The 20,509-nt window shown below is 37.6% G+C and overlaps 2 protein-coding genes across 9 annotated transcripts in view; one reads left to right on the top strand and one right to left on the bottom strand.

Annotated features, from left to right (window-relative positions):
• LOC135767369 (uncharacterized) overlaps positions 1-4,737 on the top strand; it is a 9,530-nt gene extending 4,793 nt beyond the window's left edge. Inside the window, exons 7-14 of the mRNA XM_065277047.2 lie at positions 984-1,044; positions 1,559-1,634; positions 2,808-2,858; positions 2,944-3,170; positions 3,277-3,492; positions 3,593-3,681; positions 3,765-3,836; positions 4,215-4,737. Of these exons, the coding sequence (XP_065133119.1) occupies positions 984-1,044; positions 1,559-1,634; positions 2,808-2,858; positions 2,944-3,170; positions 3,277-3,492; positions 3,593-3,681; positions 3,765-3,836; positions 4,215-4,227 (805 nt within the window). The 3' untranslated portion in view covers positions 4,228-4,737. The remainder of the gene's footprint in view (positions 1-983; positions 1,045-1,558; positions 1,635-2,807; positions 2,859-2,943; positions 3,171-3,276; positions 3,493-3,592; positions 3,682-3,764; positions 3,837-4,214) is intronic.
• Positions 4,738-5,378: 641 nt separating this feature from the next.
• Positions 5,379-18,198, bottom strand: phc3 (polyhomeotic homolog 3 (Drosophila)). Of its 8 annotated transcripts, none has more exons than XM_065277025.1 (15): positions 18,045-18,198; positions 15,390-15,628; positions 15,087-15,248; positions 14,908-14,997; positions 14,513-14,668; positions 14,290-14,370; positions 11,921-12,146; positions 11,218-11,816; positions 10,994-11,141; positions 9,409-9,635; positions 8,935-9,079; positions 8,725-8,839; positions 8,496-8,634; positions 7,830-8,103; positions 5,379-5,672 (listed from the first exon to the last, which is right to left on the bottom strand). In XM_065277025.1, the coding sequence occupies exons 2-15, from the start codon at positions 15,606-15,608 to the stop codon at positions 5,518-5,520; spliced, it is 2,736 nt and encodes a 911-aa protein (XP_065133097.1). In that variant the 5' UTR covers positions 15,609-15,628; positions 18,045-18,198; the 3' UTR covers positions 5,379-5,517. The 8 variants fall into 8 exon arrangements, with proteins under 8 accessions (XP_065133097.1, XP_065133098.1, XP_065133092.1 ...); XM_065277026.1 differs by having other exon boundaries at positions 7,830-8,085; XM_065277020.1 differs by having other exon boundaries at positions 8,496-8,839.
• Positions 18,199-20,509: the final 2,311 nt, after the last annotated feature.

Genomic DNA, 20,509 nt, shown 5'->3' with positions numbered 1-20,509 from the left:
TTGGCCTCCAGGGTAAGATTTGGGGAACCCTGGTGTACAGAGTATGTGTTAGGGGTGTCACGATTCTCCAAATCCTCGATTCGATTCTCGATTTTTAAATGATTTTTTTTGAAAGACAAAAAATTATATGCCATTATTATTATTATTATTATTATTATTATTATTATTATAGTTTCACATTAACATGCACATTGCGTGCTTTTCCTCGCATGGGGGTTTGTGGGCTTTACTTTACGCGAGAGAGCTTGTAGAGAGGGGATTCCTTCTTGCACGCAGATGGACTTAATGCACGTGTCTTGGACTCCTATCATCTGAAATAAAACCGGTGCATCATAAGCAGCTGCGCTTCTCTCTGTCTCACGTGCACGCGCTCTCGCATCTGTCCAAAGTCTAAACATAAACTAAAGTAGTAATCCTTACCTATTTTTTTTTTTCAGTTTTATGCGTTTCATGCGAGCTGAGGCAAACTATCCCTTTTGTTTAAAATATAAACCTGCTGCATCTTGGCGGCTCTCTCGTGTATGTGCAGAGAGCTGCGCTCTGTCTGAAGGCAGATCACTAGGTAGTAATCCTGTTTATGATATGCATTTCAAAGAGTTATAGCAATACATCCCTCGTGTTTAAAATATAAATCGCGTTCCGCTGGACCGATGTTTTTAAAGGCACCTCTAGGTTTATTTTCCCCCGCTTGGCAAGTCGACCGGACGAGACATGGGGGCGTGGCAGCATCGACGATCCCATTATTTAATTCGAAGTTCGAGGTTGTGATTTCATTTCGATCGATTTCGATTTAAAATCGAAATCGTGACACCCTTAGTATGTGTGGTTGCAACAATCCAAAAATTCATTGTCTTGCTTTCCATTAAAAATATCTTAACAGGCTTGAATATTTGTTTATTGAATAAACTTGCAACTGAGTCTTATATTTTGAATGATGGTGTAATTTTCATTCCTTCTAATAACCTCATTGTTTTCTTCTTAAGGTTTTTTGTATCTCTGCGAACCCTAAAGCCGTTTGACTGTGAAGAATCTGAAAAACTGGTGGTAAAGTTATATATCATTATAAAGAGTAATGTATGTGACCCTGGACCACAAAACCAGTCAATTTTTCAAAAAAAAGTCCTTAGCTACATATATTACCATTGATAATTTTGTATATATACATTTACGATAGGAAATGTACAAAATATTTCCATGGAACGTGATCTTTATAATTAATAATAATAATTAATAATATATATTCTGTGTTATTATTACTTGGTAGTCAATGCTGTATTGGATGATCACACTGTTTACTATAGGTATTTCTGTGTGTTTATTAAGCCTTCTTATTTAAAACCTTAACATTATTAGTTTTTTGTGTGTGTGTGTAAATGGTGGGTAGAAATTAAAAATGTACTTAACTGACTAATTAGTGACAGGCTAATAATCATCCTGTCTGGCGCCCGAACTTAAAGTAAATGTGTATATATATATTTTTTATTTTATTTTATTTGAATGGTTGTTCGGGGCGACCACCACCATTACAGTATGTATTTGTTTTTTACCCTTCTGTTAGGACGTAGCAAAGGAGAAGTATGGCAGTGCTATAACCTGGTCTCTGGAGTTGATATCAGACTACAGAATCCGCATTGGTATTTACACTTCTGTTTTTTTCCTCTTCAATTCAATTTACTTTAAAAAAAAGTACACAGATGTTATAGTCAGCATGTACGCTGCAACATTAAATTACACATTCAATTAATTACAATGTTGTTACAATGCTAAAAACAAAATTTTAACTGCTGAGTTTGCGCTATATGCTAGTTAATGCTATATGCTAGCGTTTAGGCTGAATTTACGTTTTGCAAATCCATACTGAAAAGCACAAATAAACTAGCAACTCAGAAACATCCATTTCCAATCTCCGAACAATCGGTTGTTCCTCAAAATCTGTATCTTTGTCTAAAACAAGCTTAAACATATTAAGGTCTGTTTGCTTTATGAGCTCCAGTCATGAGCCTTGTTGTGTGAAACAGCCAATCAGAGCAGAGCTCAACATTATTATTCATGATTATAACATAAATAAAATTAAATCCTAATTTCTAATTTTAAAGAAATCAGTCTTTTAACTTCATTCTGCTCAATATGTGTTTAGTGCCAAGAAAGGTCACACTAAACAGTGACAATGCCTGAAAGACATTTAAAATTTAATGTAGTTTAATTAATAAAATAAATTGAAAAATAAATATAGATGGACATTAAAACTTCTAAAACAACAAGTCTGGTGGTGGTGGCCTAAGACTTTTGCACCCTACTGTAGATATCAGAGAACAGAATGCAACATATTGTATCAATGCATTCTTTGACACCTTTAAAGTAACCGTTCACTAAAATATAAAAATTCCCATTCATTACTGATGTATTTCACTTCCTATCTTTAATTGAACACCAATGAATAATTTTATATTAAATGCCATCATTTTATCTTCTTATGGGGCCCAACATAGTGAACCTACAAGAAGCACAAACATCCATTGTTAAAGAAATCCACATGGTTCATTTTTTGTCTTCTGAATTGAAACAATACGTTTATGAGAAAAATCGATTAATATTTTGAGATGTTTTTGTGATCAATATGCCACATGGCAACATATCGTACAGATCAACACTTTTAATACAGCTGTGTCACTAAATAAGGAGGATTGTAAACTCTCTATTTAAGCTCCCTTGTGCTAAATATTTTCTTGTAAATGAGGCAGGCTTGTGAATTGCCATTTCTGATGTTACACATACAGTTGTTGACACATTTCCTGTTGTTCTGGCAGGATGTGGCTCCTTCACCGGTTCCCTTATCGAATATTGTGCAGCTGACATCAGTAGGTCTCCTCCCTGACAGCGATTCATATCTAAAGCTTACATTTCTAAATACAGAAGTGACAGGGTGTGATTCTGTCAACCCAGGTTGCCCGGTGAGGAGGAAGTTCTCTGAAGGGAAGTCTGTGCTCACCTTCCCCAGTCAGGAGTTTCACAGTTCAGATGACAACACAGATGACATCACTGTTGAAGAACAAGACGATGTGCATTCGAAGAAAGTCTTACCAGACCGAGCCAGGGCCGCGCGCAATCGAGCCAATGAGAAGCTTGTCGACTTCATCGTCAACAGGCGAAGGGTCGAAACTCACTTACTGGTACGATCGGCAACGTTTACCGACAGTAACATGCTGCATAAATTATGCTTAATTGTAATATACTCGCAACTTGATAATGCATGACTCTTTTGGATGGTTTGTATAGGCAGTGATCGGTGGTCAGGAGTCGTCTCAGTGGATGCAAGCCGTCAAAAAGTCCACGCGCCGAGTGGTGGACGTCTACCTGGAGGATGAGGAGCAGGTGGATAAAGTGTACCGCTATCTAGACAAAGTCTGCAACAGCTCTCCACAGATAAACAACTGTCTGGAAAAGATCCAAGCCGACCGGATAAGGCTTATTCTGGATGTGCTTTTGCCGGAGGTAATCATTTATATATAATGCTTTCAACCAAACATTTTATAACATTAACAGTACTTGTGCATTTCCCATGTTAGATAAGTTAAATCAAAATGTGTTTTAGGCGATTATCCGTGCCATTGCTGGAGTCCACAGGCTTTCCTTGGTGAAGGCGGAAGAGAAATATCGCAGCGGGCCGTGTTTCAGTAAGAGGTACGGGTACATGAGTACTTATGAGGTTGTCAGGCTTATTAAAGCTGAGTTTTAATGTCATTGTTTTTTCTATTTGGTTTTAGAGAAAGACAAGAGTTCGATATGATTATTGAACAACAAATGAAGCTCAAAGAAATCGCATTGCAACATAAAAAGTAAGAGTCTACAATGCCTGTTTTAAAGAAATGTGGAGCTTCTTAAGCAGAAAAAATCTCTATTTTGACAGCACCTAATCATTGTATATAAGAAATGAGTTCAAAGAAATGCTTCTCAGCAAAAATCTATGTTTATTTGCTGCCGTGACTGTGAAAAACCTTTAGACTTTATCTGGTATATGGCTTTAAATTGTATCCAGATGCTGACGTCATGAAAGTAAGGTTCTGTTAGTCTGTTTTATATGTGCCTTATGTGAGCTAATGCATTTTTCCATAGGTTATGTTGTTTTAAAAAAAGTCTGACGCCTACTTTGTTACTATTTGTAGCAATATCAAGCCTTTATATACAGTTTAAACCCTATTTTTCTCTTTTTTTAGGAATTATGATTAATATTGTTCTGTGAAGGGATAAAGGTACAGATGCCTTTTTTGATGTTATATCTACAAATACGTTTCTGGTTTCATGCACATGAAAATTTTATACAAGACTCTAATTATTGTTGTTTATTAATAAATCTTTATTTTACAACACCTGTATATATATTTAGCATTTTTGCAAACATTCAAGTTATTCTGAAAAGAGTATTTATGTGTAAATGTTTTGTTTTAAATACTTTGTACATCATGTGCCAATTTCCAGTTACTGCATATCATCCCTTGGTCTGTTTACTATAAATGCAAGATCACAATAAACCTATATACAAAACTCTTGCCTTACAATCAGATTGAACGGAAAGAGATCCATCATAACAGATCTTGTCTGAGGTATCTAAAGAGAGCAGGGTCCTCACAAAAGTGAACCGTATCGTTAGAATGGAGACATTTATTGAACTATGGCACTTAAGTGGACACAGATCCTTAAAGGAATAGTCTACTCATTTTCAATATTAAAATATGTTATTACCTTAACTAAGAACTGTTGAATCATCCCTCTATCATCTGTGTGCGTGCACGTAAGCGCTGGAGCGCGCTGCGACGCTACGATAGCATTTAGCTTAGCCCCATTCATTCAATGGTACCATTTAGAGATAAAGTTAGAAGTGACCAAACACATCAACGGTTTTCCTATTTAAGACGAGTAGTTATACGAGCAAGTTTGGTGGTACAAAATAAAACATAGCGCTTTTCTAAGCGGATTTAAAAGAGTAACTATATTTTATGGCGTAATAGCACTTTTGGGAGTACTTCGACTTGGCGCAGTAACACCCTCCCTCTCCCATTATGAGAGGGAGAAGGGGAGCGGACTTTTCAGGCGAGTCGAAGTACTCCCAAAAGTGCTATTACGCCATACAATATAGTTCCTCTTTTAAATTCGCTTAGAAAAGCGCTATGTTTTATTTTGTACCACCAAACTTGCTCGTATAACTACTCGTCTTAAATAGGAAAAACGTTGATGTGTTTGGTCACTTCTAACTTTATCTCTAAATGGTACCATTGAATGAATGGGGCTAAGCTAAATGCTATCGAAGTGTTGCAGCACGCTCCAGCGCTTACGTGCACACACACAGATGACAGAGGGATGATTCAACAGTTCTTAGTTAAGGTAATAACATATTTTAATATTGAAAATGAGTAGACTATTCCTTTAATTCTATTATGGCAGGATAGGACAGTATGACCATCATACTGAGAGCGAACAAACCACATCTGAGATTCAAAACATCGGACAGGACAAGAGTCTTCAAGTTGCTTTGAGAGTGTTGATCTGTGCACAGATTTTAAGAGCAGGGCCCAGTTTAATGTTCATAGCGCTCATGAGATGATCCTCTGTCAGCAGCAACAGCGCCTGTCCATCAATCTCCTGTGAGCGAAACTCTGCGGCGATGTCATGACAACCTGATAACCAACACGGATGTCTGAGTTAATCATCAAAAACATTAACAGAATAAAATCACAATATTGTTAATACTATTAAGACACAAGACTAGTGGTAAAGTGTGGTATTATTCACTTTAAAGGGCCAATATTATGCCCATTTCTCTGGTGTGCTTAAAAGGTGTCTGAAGTTTTAACTCAAAATACCCCTCAGATCATTTGTTACAGCATGTCCAAAATGCCCCAGTTTTTCCCCCCAAGTTTTGTGTCTGTACCTTTAAATGCAAATGAGCTACTGCTTTCGTTTAAAACTAGATCTGATTCGATATGTACTGCAAAAGTACTACAAAGTGCTAACGAACACATTTAGAAAAGCTTTTGGGTAAAGTTAACCAGTCAGTTAGTGGCTTTATCAGTGTGACATCACATTATCAAGAGAAACAAGGTATTATAAAAAGAGCAGTGGGTGGAGTTTTTCATTGTAGGGTTGTTGTGTTTACACACTGCCAACACACATTTGTCAAAACACCTTGTAAAAGTGGATTTTGCATAATATTGGCCCTTTATGGGAAAGTTACAGCATTTGGCGGCCATATTTGCAACTTGTGACAGCTATTTCAGTCATGTAAGACCACGTACTATTCAAGGGGTCACGTATATCTCTTAAATTGCTGGCTAAAATAAAAATATTCCCGGCCAACAATTCAATCTGTCATCTGTACCATAACTTGTTTCTTAAGCACAAATTGTGCTAAAAATAACATTTTTCCAGGTTGCTTCAGCTTGTTCAGTCCCTCACAACTCTGTACGGACTCGGAGCCCCACCCCCAGACAGTTGTCAATCTATATGATTGATGATTGGAGATTTTTTACAGAAAGGGGGGACTTTCATCAATAGAATGGTCAAATTGAGCTTTACACTTCGCTGTTTATAGTAATACTACTGAATCATGCTAATATCTATAGTCAGTAACACTTTATTGTGATGGTCCTGCAAAAGACAATCTACTAACTACAGACCTCCCACCCTGCAAAACTCATTTCAGCTCATCAAACCCCCCCCCCTGGTATTATAACCAACTATAATAACTTATACTAGGCCTTGGTTATATTAGGACATTTAGGTAGTTCATACATACAAATAAAACCTTACAAAAAAACATTACTGATGTGCAGTGTCAGCCGGTGACTTCTTTTTTCAAGGGCCCTCGATGCGAAGTTCGTCACAACATATATGTAGCCCGTCATGTAAGTGGTTAGTAATTCCAAAATATGTGTTCTGCGCCTCGAGTGAACCAGTGTGTATCACGTGTCTTGTCAAAATAAGTGCCTGCTGCAGATGTGTCTAAAGGGTTTATGATAAAAGAGACGCTCGTGTTTGCCAGTTACTCGCATAATCTCATGCGTAATCAGAGTTTACTGTTAAGGGAGAGTCTTGCATGTATTTTGTGAATGTGAGCGTCTCTTTAATCATAAACGGTTTGAAGCATGTGCAGCAGGCACTTATTTTGACAAAACACGTGATGCACATGGTTCACATGACGCAACAAACACATATTTTGAAAAAAGGAACCACACACGACACTCCTCACACTTATTTTGAATTTGAGCCCCTCGGATGAGCAGTCACTAGCCGCCACTGCTGATGTGCATCTTGAGACAAAAAACAATGGCATTGATATATGTCTGTACAAGGTGTTTTTCAATTAAGGCAGCTCAAACGTGCATTTTAGTCTGGGACTACGATAAGCCCTGTCCAGGAAACCTCCCCAAGATTGTTAATTTAAAACTTCCAATAGGGTAGCTTTTTTGACACCTAATGAATGAAACCTAAAACCTTTAAATTTTTACCCTTTTCAAGCAGGGGTACACTTTAAAGTACTTACAATTTATTGCATGCTGTATTTTCCTGTTTTTTTTTGGACACTACCACTTATACATATACACTATATACTGAACCGAAGATAAAAAAAAGGGTGATTGTAAGCCCCACCACAGCCAAAACTGATCAGTCTAGTTATCAGAAAGTGAATTTCACAAACCTACGGTTGACATCACAAACACTACATCCATATTTTTCACAGTTTATGGTTTTTATGCATTATTAAAACTATCAAGAGTTAAAGGGTCCCATTCAGCGCCCTCTAGTGGAGCAGAAGATCTGCATTTTTTATCTACCTGGTAAGGAACCGATGAAGGAGCAGACGTTCTCCACGTTCCACTGCGAGGGCTTCAAGTCAAGAAAGCAGTCGGAGCTGCTGCAGCTCTCCACCCGGCTCTGTTCTCGCTCTCGGTCCTGCTCTTTCTCTCTCTCTGTCTGAAGACGCAGCCTGGTTGTCATTGGGCCCGGTGGATCCTCTTCCTCATCTCTCTCAATCCACACTGAGGAATTGTACACTCTCTGGCTGCCATCGGTAGGATGGGACTCTTGCAGCTGCAAGGATATAATGTGCTACACCCATCTCAGAAGATTTATTTGGTTGTACAAAATTGGATGGTAATAAAAAGCTACGCATGGTTTAAAGGGATAGTTAACCTAAAAATTTTAATTTACTCATGACATGACGATGAGTAAATGACAGAATTTTCATTTTTGCGTGAACTATCCCTTTAAAGACCATTTGTTGTTTGTTTAGACTAGAGGTATCCAAAGTCGGTCCTGGAGGGCCTGTGTCCTGCAGAGTTTAGCTTAAACTTCCCTCACCACACCTGCCTCAAAGTATCTAGTCGCCTAGTTAGACCTTGATTAGCTGGATCAGGTGTGTTTGATTAGGGTTGGAATAAAACTCTGCAGAGACACCGGCCCTCCAGGAGCAGGATTGGACAACCCTGGTTTAGACTGACCTTTCTGAAAAAGTGTTCCCTAGAGCCGCTGTTTATACGACTGGGTGGTCTCCCACGCCTTCCCGTGGGTCTGTGGGGCCAGCGGCTAAGTTTATCCATCCTTAACAGGTTTAGACGTTTCTTACAGCTCACATTGAATCTGTGAGAGACGTGCGAGAGCTGTTTGTCAAAGCAAGGGTGTACAGTTTTGTAGGTGAGAAAAGGACGTGAACTACTACGAGAATACCACCTTTTGACACACGCCATGGAGCAGAAGCGTTTGGATCTGAGGAAGGTTTGAGCGAAGCCTCTCTTCCCACAGAACTCGCATTCCAACACATTGGCCACTTTTTCGACTGTCTGCTCTGAAAACAAAAGAGATGATGAGATGCATCAAAGTAACCAAGCACAAATATAACTTAAATGCACTTTAAGGAACTTTGGGTGGTAAGGTGCCCACCATCCTCAGCAGGTAGGTTATCAATGTCAGAATCACTCGAGTTGTCTGGATCCATCAGACAGTCATCCTGGACTGTTTCTCCATGAATATCTCCATCTTCTGGTAATGTGGCCTGCAGGTTCATCTCCAGGGAGGCACGTCTGACCTGATGAAAAGACAAGCACATCAACACAGGACATACTATACCATGCAGTGTCATTGTGGGGTTTTAGGGCACAAGATGGAAGGACCCTATTGTTCTTCAAGGAGTTATTATTATTTGTTGTTGAGATTTTAAATATGTTTCCAATTTGTTTGTGGAGCACTTTGCGATGGACTCCAAATGGGGACTGGTTGATCTGTACATGACCTTCACTTAGCCTCACCTTATAACTCTCTGCTCAGATCTTTGAGCTTCATGGCTTCATTAACCATGGGCATGATTAAGGCCTCATGGCGCCTGTGAATTTCTACATTGTCAACCAGTGGACATACCGGGAACGGCTCCAGGCCCTCTCGGATGACGAAGCCCTCAATGAGGTGTGTGAGGATGTGAGGTCTAACGATGGCCTGTGAGGGCTGACCCTCAGGGTTCCCCGGAAGGCTGGCTGGGGGAAACCTTCTTACCGCAGAAGAGAGGAGGGGAGGGGGGAAACTGTTGGCGTATGTGGGGTCCTCCGATGACTGGTTCACGGGCGGTACGCGGGGTTGGTCCTGATCAGCTATGGATAGAGTTCAGGTTAATCAGTTGTGCACAGGATATTGCTGGTTAAGGTCTACATGGGCATTAAAGGAGACATATCATGCTAAATCCACTTTCTTGGCTCTTAAATGCATTTTGTTGTATATTTGTAGTGTTTATAAGTACATAAAAGTTGAAATTAGTCTCTTCAGGTGCTTTGTTGATATCTTTATATTCTGTTTTGGTCATATTTTCCAACCGGTTCTGATTTTTCTATTATCTATTACGTTTTTTGAACAATTACGTCACAGTATTTGCAGCGGAACTGCTAAATAAGGACATCGACTTCCAGCCCAACACTACGAGCAATCCGCCATTTTATATTTCTCGCTGCGATATTGTAGTCCAAGCTCAAGGATGCAGAAGTTACGAGAGCGTAAGAAATGTACTCACATCTGTGGGTAAAGTCATTTTTGTGTGCCCGAGGCACTTTAAGGATAACTACTTCACCAATCTCCGCCAGTATAAAGAAGGATTTGCCGATAGACTTCGTCTGATTGAGGGGTCAATTACTTCTTTCTTTGGAGACGACGAGCAGAGCACTTCGGTAAGCAGTTTATAACTTAAAGTAAAAAAGTAAAGTACACGGTGGTCATGGTTTAGCAGTGCTGTTTCTCACTCCGAAGGCTGCAGCCTGCGGAGATCGCTTTTGGGCATCAAGCCTGGTTTAAGTTAACTGAGCATCACATTTGCAAGTCATGAGCATATTACAACAACTTACGATTAACTAAGAATAATAGTAAACTTTATAATTGTTAATATTCTGAAATAAGACCGTCTTGATGACGTATGCAGCCTGGATATGCGACCTCCGGAGGCTGCAGCCTCACACCATTGCGATACCTACATATGAAGACGTTGTTCTGCAGGTTCGTCGTCTTCATTTTCCTCTCAGTCCGTTTCCGACTCTGGCGCGAACATATAAGGCTGGATGGACAAGTCTTCCGTTGTTGATATTTTGTGAATAACGAGTAAATAAAAAGTTTCTGTGCAGCTAGATAATCGTATCTCTGCTATAAAACTACAAAAATGGCCGAACGGGGTGGAGTTTAACCGAGTGTCACCTCTGCAACCTGGAGAGGGGGCAGGGTATGACGTGCATTTAAAAAGACAGTACCAAAACGAGTTGCTCTCAGATGCACATCAGAAAAGGGGTAGAAAGGGGGCCTGTGGGGCTATAATAATGAGGAATTCAGACCCAAGCATTGCAGTTTCGCTTTACATAGACCACAAATAGATGATTTATATGTAAAAAGGACAGATTTAAAAGCATGATATGTCTGCTTTAAAACCAAAATCAGACCAAGGGTTGGACATATGTGTGGATGTGTCACATACCTGTGCAGTTTTCTGGCTGAGCCGGTACATCATCAGAGCTTGTCTGGGGTTCGACCGGGGGGGATGTCGGTGCCGGGGTGGGCGTTCTGTTCCTCAACGCATCCTTAACCAGATTCATGCCTTCACTCTCTTTTAACAACTGAGTTGCCTGTAACATCCCATAATAGATTCTTAAAACTGAAATAGCATTATGCAATTATTAAATAGCTATGAAGAAAACTAACCGACAGAGCTTCTGTTTGTGTGGCAGGCTGCAGCTTCAAGTCCACGGCCACTGTCTGTGGTGGTGGTAGGTTTTGAAAAGGAAGCTGAACCAGAGCTTCAGCGGCTGGAAGTCCCTCCTCGGACACCAGCATATGATCAGACTGGACAGCCACGGTCTGAACGGAGCGCAGAGATAGTCTCGGTGGCTGCATTAGCCTGGGCAGGGCCATGGTGAGAGGTGGGGGACAGGACAGTGGTGTATACTGAGAGACCGGGTCTAATACCGGACCCAGATGAAGAGGTGGTGGGTCGGGGAGTGTTGGCGTGGAGGTAGAGACTACAGCTTGCTGATTGGCTGTTTGATTTGTGGAGGAGGGCACGGAGAGGAGCTCGATGTGTTGTGATTGGACGGTGGCTGTAGTGGGAGTGGTGCGGGTCTGCAAGGCGAGAGGTGGAGGAGAGATGCCTCGTGGTGTGACGCGCAGAGCGATGGGCTGGACCTGTCTTTGAGCAGTGGCGCTCTGTTGAATAATGAGCTGGTGTGGCGCCATCCTCTGGCCGGGATGGCAATGCAGATGATGTCTGACCAGTGTATGAGACTGGACTGGGGAAAATGTTGCTAGTAGCAAACACAAATTTTTCAGTTTTGATTATATAACAATTCAAATGTTGTATACTACATGAAAAATAGTAACAGTAATGTAATATGACATGGTTACTTACATGGAGCAATGAGTGAGTGGGATGCTAGTGGCTGAGAGACACTGGTCACAAGTGCCTCACTTCGAGAAGTTTCGATCAGGTTTTGGGACACTTGTGTGGACTTCAGTGGGCAAATAGACATTTTGGGAAGAGGGGTCACCAGCGTCTGGGCTTGAGGGGAAGGCTTGATCTGGATGTTATGGGGTGCAGCAAGTGATCCTTGGAGATTTGTGCGAAGCGCCAAGCTCTGAACCGTAAAGAAAACAACATATTCAATAACACAACATAGTTGGGCCATTAACAGCTTTGTCTATTTAGCAAAGTTTCAATGTCCATTAATCTGTATTAAGATACAAATAAAAATACAGGAAATATGTAATTATACAAAAAAACTATTTTCTGAACAAAATCTTGAACTCTCTTAAGGAGACTGAAATTCAGAAGTCATTAGATTAGAAATTAGGATTTATTTTATTTAGGTTTAGGTTTAAGAGAGCCTGCAGGTTCCTTTAGTTTTATAACTGTAGCTTATAATGTTATACCGTTTTTTACAGTTCTTTACAGTTTTCTGGTTGTAATAATTATATACTGTCACTATTACATTGCAAAAACAACAAATCTAATGGTCCCATGATCACCTAATGGCGCGTACACACCAAACGCGAACTCAACAATTTGCATGAGTAGATTAGTCAATGCAAAGATGCAAATAATTGTGAATAGAATTGGGCAGCGCTATTTGCCTCCAACGTGTCTGTGCAAATTGTAAATATTTAATAGGGCTGTCACTTTTTTCGATTTTTAATATATAAGTGTTCATTTTAATGATTGTAAAATCGACTTTCCATGTCTAAAAAAACGTTTCCATTTTCAACGCCAAATAACAGACAAACGTATTTCGTACTGCCAATCTTCCATCACAAAAGCGGGTCGCTGTCAGCTCGCAAGGGTGGCTCCTTATCATAACTCCTGTAAGGTCACAATTTCGACGCTATCTCGTGTTTCACAGGTTTATTGACGTTGTCCTCCATTTTCTTTGCAAAACACTAGATGCAGCGATTGAAAGTGTGAAACTATAGGTGTGTAAAATAGCTGGGCATTTTCTGTCTAGCTTTCGCACACCTACTGCACTTTCGGAATTCTTTATTTTCTTTTTCTGCTTGTTTGTAAGTTTTGTTACATCTATATTTTTAATTGTTTAATTCTTTTGAAATTAATAGTGTACTAATTTGGTTAAAATCGATTACCTATTTTTGTTTTCGAAACTTTTTTTGGTTGGTCCGATCGATTGGGCAATCGATTTTCATACGAAAAGTGACAGCCCTAATATTTAACGAATCCATAGATTTGCGCAAGTTAGATACATACAAAGTCAATGCAAAGACACAAATAGACACAAAATTGTGCAGGGCGGTGCGAATGACGTGATTTGGGCGGCGCAAATAGCGCTTCGCCTTAAATGTGTCTTTGCGCAAGTTGAAAATATTCAACTCAAGTAAAAAAAAATAGTATGACACAAAGTTCGTCCCTCAAGTAATCTAGAGCAAAGAACGCAATGCTTTGCGTTTGGTGTGTATGCAGCATAATGGGGCGTACACACCAAATGCCAATTCAATGATTTGCATAAGTCGATAACATACAAAGTCAATGCAAAGATGCGAATAAATGCAAACTCGCACGGTGCGATGCGAATGTCGCAAATAGGGTGGCGCGATTGCTGTGAAAACATGCACTATTCGCTTCAAATGTGTCTTTGCGCAAGTTGAAAATATTTAACTCAAGCGAAATATTTGTACGACACAAACTTAAATCCTTCGAGTAATCTAGAGTGTCGCGTTTGATGTGTACGCAGCATAAAACTTTTTAAAACTGCTTTAATTGATATAATTAATAAACAATATATATATATATATATATATATATATATATATATATATATATATATATATATATATATATATATATATATATATATATATATATATATAACACACAGACACACACACACATTCTGGTTTCCATGTTTTGTGCGGACATTCCATAGACGTAATGCATTTTATACTGTACAAACTGTATATTATTTTTCCCTTACCTACCCAATACCCTAACCCCAACCCCAACTTTCTGCTACTTCACATTTTCAATAAACATCATTCTGTTTGATTTATAAGCTTGCTTCCTCATGGGGACATCAAAATGTCCCCACAAGGTCACAAAAACACTGGTATTCCTTTCTTTGTCCCCACAACTTGATAATTACCAGGTACACACATATACACGTATATACACAGATAGATAGATAGATAGATAGATAGATAGATAGATAGATAGATAGATAGATAGATAGATAGATAGATAGATAGATAGATAGATAGATAGACAATTCTTACCTGTGATGATGCTGATTGAGAGGACACGACTGTTAAATCAGGCTGAACAGCAGCTACTGTAGCCGCAGGGGTGAGAATCAACTGGAGAATTAGAGGCAATGAATGGAAAATACAAGGAACACAGGAAGAATAAAAAGAAGAAGAGTTTAAAATAAATTGTTATGAAAATCAGTAAACATACTTGTTGCTCAATAAGCTAAATGAGTATTCAATACTGGCTTACCATCTGAGTGCGCAGGTACATTTGGGCCTGGCTACCTGTGGGAGAGTTGTTTCCTAGAAGCATGGTCTGCTGGGATACGGCTCCTCCTGTGCTATTGGAGCTGCTGGCCTGGATGCGGCCAATTGGCTGATTTACAGAACAGGTTGGTATGGTGATCTATAGACAAGGGAGAGAGGTGTTGTTGTATTCACACCATTGATTAAAAAAGCTGGAAATGTTTCATGGCCTAAATTTCTAATCGTATTAGTCCACCTTTGCATATTCATTTGTCTTTATGATAAGAAGCGTCATACCAGAACAAATGACTCTCATATAATGTCACTGAGCACACATAATAAAATAATCTTAATTTTCTTCATAATCAAACTTACTAGAAATAAAAAGAGAGCACTTACTGATGTCTGAGACACACTAGCCAGCTGAGTTACATTTCCATTTGTGGCTGGAGGAGAAGATGTGAGCTGGCTGCCATTAGTTTGTGATACCTAAAGAGTAACGGGATGCTGTTTAATCTCACAGGTGACATGAAGACACAAAGCATTTAAAAATGTTTTCTGATAACATTTTCTCATACCGACTGTGTGGTGGCCAGGATCTGTGCAGCAGTGAGGTTCTGCTGATGTTGCTGTTGTAAAGCAGCTGTTTGCAGCAAGATGTGCTGCTGTTGAGCGGCGTACATCTGCTGCAGGTACTGAGCTGTCATACTCTGTGGTCTGTGCAATGCCTGTTGAATTACCTGGTACAACACCACATCATAAGCTTCACATTACATTAAACTGCCAGTGTTTTTGACTGTACAACTGAGCTATGAGAATATGAGCAAATAAATCCAACATTTAATGTCATGTGTTGTATGTTAGAGGCTGATGCCGGTCACCTGGGACTGATGGGGAATTATCTGGACCGCCTGTCTGTCTGAGGACATGTTTCCCAGAGGTAGAGCAGAAGTCGCCTGTGTGCCTGTGGGAGTATTTGGTCTGGGTGTGGAACTCACTGATGTGCTATTGTTAATGGGTGCAGTGGTGCTGGAGGCTGCTGTCACACAGCTTTGCCCCTCCACCTCCTCCAAATTCTGCTTCTCTGTGTCACCCATCATCAGTTGGGGTTGCTAGGCAACTAAGAAATTTCAGAATCAAAGTCAACCGTTGTGGGATGAGATAAAAATTAGATTAAATTAGATTAAAATGATAAATGTGCACAAAATATAAAACTTGTTTAGATAAATAGTTAGTAAAATGTAAGAGATTGTCCTGGGATTCAGATAGTTTACTGCATGTTTGCTGGTTTTTATGCTGATTATCTGCTTTTAATTACAAAAAACACATTTCATAAATTAGAAAATCTGAAGAATGAAATATGGAAAAAACTGTAAGCTATATAGCAAATAATACACTTACATCAATAAATAATCTTTTGCATATGCTATCATGGACCACACAATAAATTTTAGATATAGAGTAAAAACTAACTTCAATCAATTTTTGTTGAAAACATTTTAACCTATGTTATATTTTCCTGCATATTGCAAAAAGCCCATTAAAAACTGAAAATGTTGGTGAAAACAATAAAAAAACTTTTATTTTTTAAATTTTCACTTTTTTGCTTCACTTTCTTGGTAATCAGAGAAGGGCAAAGTGTAAGGAAAGTGTTAATATTACAAAAATAAATACCAATGAAATAAATGTATATAATGGTTAAAATGTATTAAATTGAAGAAAAAATAAATGCAAAAATGGTTCTTATTATAGCATTTATAGTTTATAATGCATAAGCCATATAGCTTATTGTGGCAGATAATGAGAGATGTAAAATAATTTAACATGTATATGTACAGTGTAAATTAAATCAAATAACTCAACATACAATGGCTTGTTCAGACCAAAATTTTTGTTGTAATATTATTTATGACTAAAAACCTCAGACCACCAATGCTACCAAGCCAGGAACCTTTGGGTACCGAAAATATATTAAATATCCTGTTTTTGTACTTTCAGAGGTTTTTTAAATGGTTCTGAAGCCTCTACAATATTTTTCATTTTTACAGCTGTAATTCCAAATGACAAAACTTATCTTAATCATACAACAAACACCAATGAACATTTAAAAATGTAGGTTAGCACATAACTATCAATAGATTATTAGAATAGTGTTTTCATACACTTTGATATTGACGTTTTATTTTACATTTTACTAAACTCACTCCAAACATTTGTCACTTTCGATGCATTTATTTATTTTATTTTTTATGTGATAAATCATATTTTTATAATCATACATTTTAGCCTTGATAAATAAATTATAATTAACAATAATAAATATAAAGAATTTAAACTAAAACTACACTAAAATGTATGCTATTTTAATTTAACAAAATTAAAATGTATATTGTAGTGCCTATAAATCTTAAAATGTTTTTGCGCAAATGTCGCTTGTGCTTGACTTGCATTTAAAAATAACCCAAAGATGCCGCAGGACCGACTAATATATATATTTATACATAAACATTATATATTATATATAATTGTTAATTTTTTATTATTTACTGGAAAATGTGTCTAGTTAATTCGTTTGTACACATCTATATTAAACGTGTGTGCCTCCTCTCCGTCTGCTGTAAAATCCCGCTTTATATTTACATCATCAACTACATTAACGTTTAGGCATTTAGCAGACGCTTTTATCCAAAGCGACTTATAGGGATAAGGAAACAATCAAGCGATTTATCATTGGGAGGCAATAATACAATAAGTGCATATACCAAGTTACAAGTTTTCACTATATTCCAAAACAATTCCTGTTTATAAAGAAAGAGAGTTAGTTATTTTTTTCACAATCTGAAATTGATCCTTTCTATTAGATTAACTTTATCTTTAGTTTTTAAAAGCAAAAATGTTCCCCGTTTATTCTGAATAACATTTTTATCTCATAAAAACATTCAGATTTTGACGTAGCCGAAAAATAATTGTACAGATTTTGCATGTGATAATTTTAGGCATATATAGTCTAATCCTAAAGGTTGAGAATCAGTTATTTAAATTTCTAACTACCATAATTAATCAGTTGGCTACTCAGTAGCCTAATAATAATAATAGTTTATTTACAATGACAAGTATGACATAGGAAACTACAAGCCATTTATACGGCAAATGACATATTGTATTACATACAGTATTACATGCATTTTAACAAATGGAAAACAATGAATTTATCACAGTGCATTTTGATAAAAATATATATATATATATCCTGAACAGACATCCGAAGTACTAGGATATTACACAGGCCGAATATCTCTTCTCTTATAAATGCATGCAATAACAATACTGACATGGAGAAACGCCCACTTTACCAGTCGGGTTTAGCCTGAGATTCCCGTGGTGGGTCACTGAGGATATTTCATAAACAAACGATTTGACGGGATTTTTTTAATAGGCTACTATTAAATTATGGTTTTTATTAAGAATGGGGCATCGTACCATCATGACGGTTTCCCCATCCAATGTTGAAGGCGCATGAGTTGAATGCGTGTTACCTGTCTGATATGAACACCGATGTGCTGCTGTCACGGCCTCAGTCATGTTATAATGCGACAGTGCTCTCTAAAATGGAGATAAAAACAAAACTGCTCAGAGGTATAGAGATTTTCCGAGCCAGCAGCACCGCTTGCTGTGTAGGAGGACTTCATGCAGCGCTGCTTTCTCATGAACGGAGACTGAAGATGCTTATTAAAATAACGGTATGACGTCAATGCCGTACGTTTCAAAAACGTGCCAAGATTTTTAGAAAAACACGAAAAATTATTTAAGGTTTTGATTGGCGTGTTTTAACCAGGTTTTGCGGTGTGGTCAAGAATCTAAAATTTACAGAAATCCTACATTTTTAACCAAGAAAGGATGTTTTTGGTGTGTTATCCTATTTAACACATTATGTGTCATTTCGTGTTGTTTTGTGTTCAAATAAATAAAAGAGACAACAAAGATGTGTTCAAACAAAACAAAGTGTTAAATGTGTTGTCCTTCACTGGACACAACATGTGTTGTTTTAACACATTCGTTTTAAGAGTGATATGCAGAAAAACAACTTAACTTTTCAAATGTAAGTTGCATGCTTATATGCAGAATAACATCTTTTCAAAAACAAGTTAAAACACATGCCATGCTTTCAGGTTGAAGCAAAAATAGAAGATCGTTTTTAAGTGAAAAAAATATTAAATTAATTTTAAAATGAAGAAATTGGTGCTGGATCGAAACTCCTGCACAGTTTACTTTGAGAGTTTGAAAAGCATTGCATATATTTATGTGAGTTGACTCCCTGTGTAAGTTCTAATACCAAGTTTGCATATGTGTCTATCGTGTTAAATACATTTAAAATTGTTACTGTGAACTGCACAGAAGTTTTTATTCAAAAAATAAATAAAAATAGATCCATCGAAATTACAAGTCTAGCTAGCAAAACTGACATTTTTAGGGTTTTTAAGAAATCTGATGACAGAAATAGATATTTCAATCGAAGTACATTTAACAAACAAAAAATATGCATATTTAATAAACTTATTTAAAATACCAAACAGAGTTAATCTATTTTTCTTATTTTTATTAATTGCCTTAGCAGATATTTGTTCAGAGAAGGGAACATTTCACAAGACTTTTTTAAGATGTAAAATAAATATTTGGTGCCCTTAGAGTACGTATGTGAAATTCTAGCGCAAAATACCATCTGGTTAAAATATTATAGAATGGTAAAAGTACCAGTTTGTGGGTGTGTGCAAATTTTTTTTATTTTTTTTTTGGGGGGGGTGTCCTTTTGAATGCAATTGAGCTAATCTCTGCACTAAATGGCAGTGCTGTGGTTGGATAGTGCAGAGTAAAGGGTATTATTACCCCCTTCTGACATCACAAGGGGAGACAAATTTCTACCTATTTTTTCACATGCTTGCAGAGAATGATTTACCAAAACTAAGTTACTGGATGGTTCTTTTTGACATTTTATAGGTTGATAGAAGCAATGGGGACCCAACATTGAAAAACTCAGATTTTCATGATATGTCCCCATTAAAACGGGACACTCCACTTTTTTGAAAATATGCTCATTTTCCAGCTCCCCTAAAGTTAAACATTTGATATTTACTGTTTTTTTTTATCTATTCAGCTGATCTCAGGGTCTGGTGGTACCACTTTTAGCATAGCTTAGCATAATCCATTGAAACTGATTAGACCATTAGCATTGCGCCGGAAAATAAACAAAGAGTTTCAATATATTTCCTATTGAAAACTTGACTTTTCTGTAGTTACATCATGTACTAAGACTGACGGAAAATTAAAAGTTGAGATTTTCTAGGCCGATATATGACTAGGAACTATCATTCTGGCGTAATAATCAAGGATTTTGCCGCCGTAACATGGCTGCAGTAGGGGCAATGATATTAGTCCCCTGCTATTGAAAGTAACCAAGGGAACTATTTTCAGGCAGTGCGTAATATCACTACGAAAAACAAGTAAAATTTTAGCAAAATTTTAAGTAGCCTACAATAGTCCAGTTAATTAACCCTGTGCTGATCGTCTACTGTAATGACAGTGGTTTTGTCACTAGAAGGCGTACTACACCATAAAGTGTAACTTATCTTAAAGTTATTTAAACATTAGTAACCAGTTCAAATAAATGTAAACAACGTAAATTATGTTACTCTCTCACTCTTTTTTTTTTTTTTTTTTACTTATAATTGACTAAAAAAAGCACTCCCAACGCAACTCTTTTCCACATTCAGATTGGTGTTTAGATTGTTCTGTGGTATAATCGGAATGTTACCAGACGCTCCCATCCCACCGAACTCATTTTAAATATCACAACCAAAACGTCAACATCAATTTCATTAATATTGAATATTATTATTTTTTACCGAAACATCAACTTTAAATAACTTTATGATACTAACAGTTGTTAGTAATGTGTAATGTGTTTGAAAAAAATCCCCTCGACCCCCCCTACACATTCCACAGT

Source organism: Paramisgurnus dabryanus, chromosome 6, assembly GCF_030506205.2.
Source record: "Paramisgurnus dabryanus chromosome 6, PD_genome_1.1, whole genome shotgun sequence".
In the NCBI taxonomy this organism is placed as follows: Eukaryota; Metazoa; Chordata; class Actinopteri; order Cypriniformes; family Cobitidae; genus Paramisgurnus; species Paramisgurnus dabryanus.
This window is presented reverse-complemented; position numbering and strand designations above follow the sequence as displayed.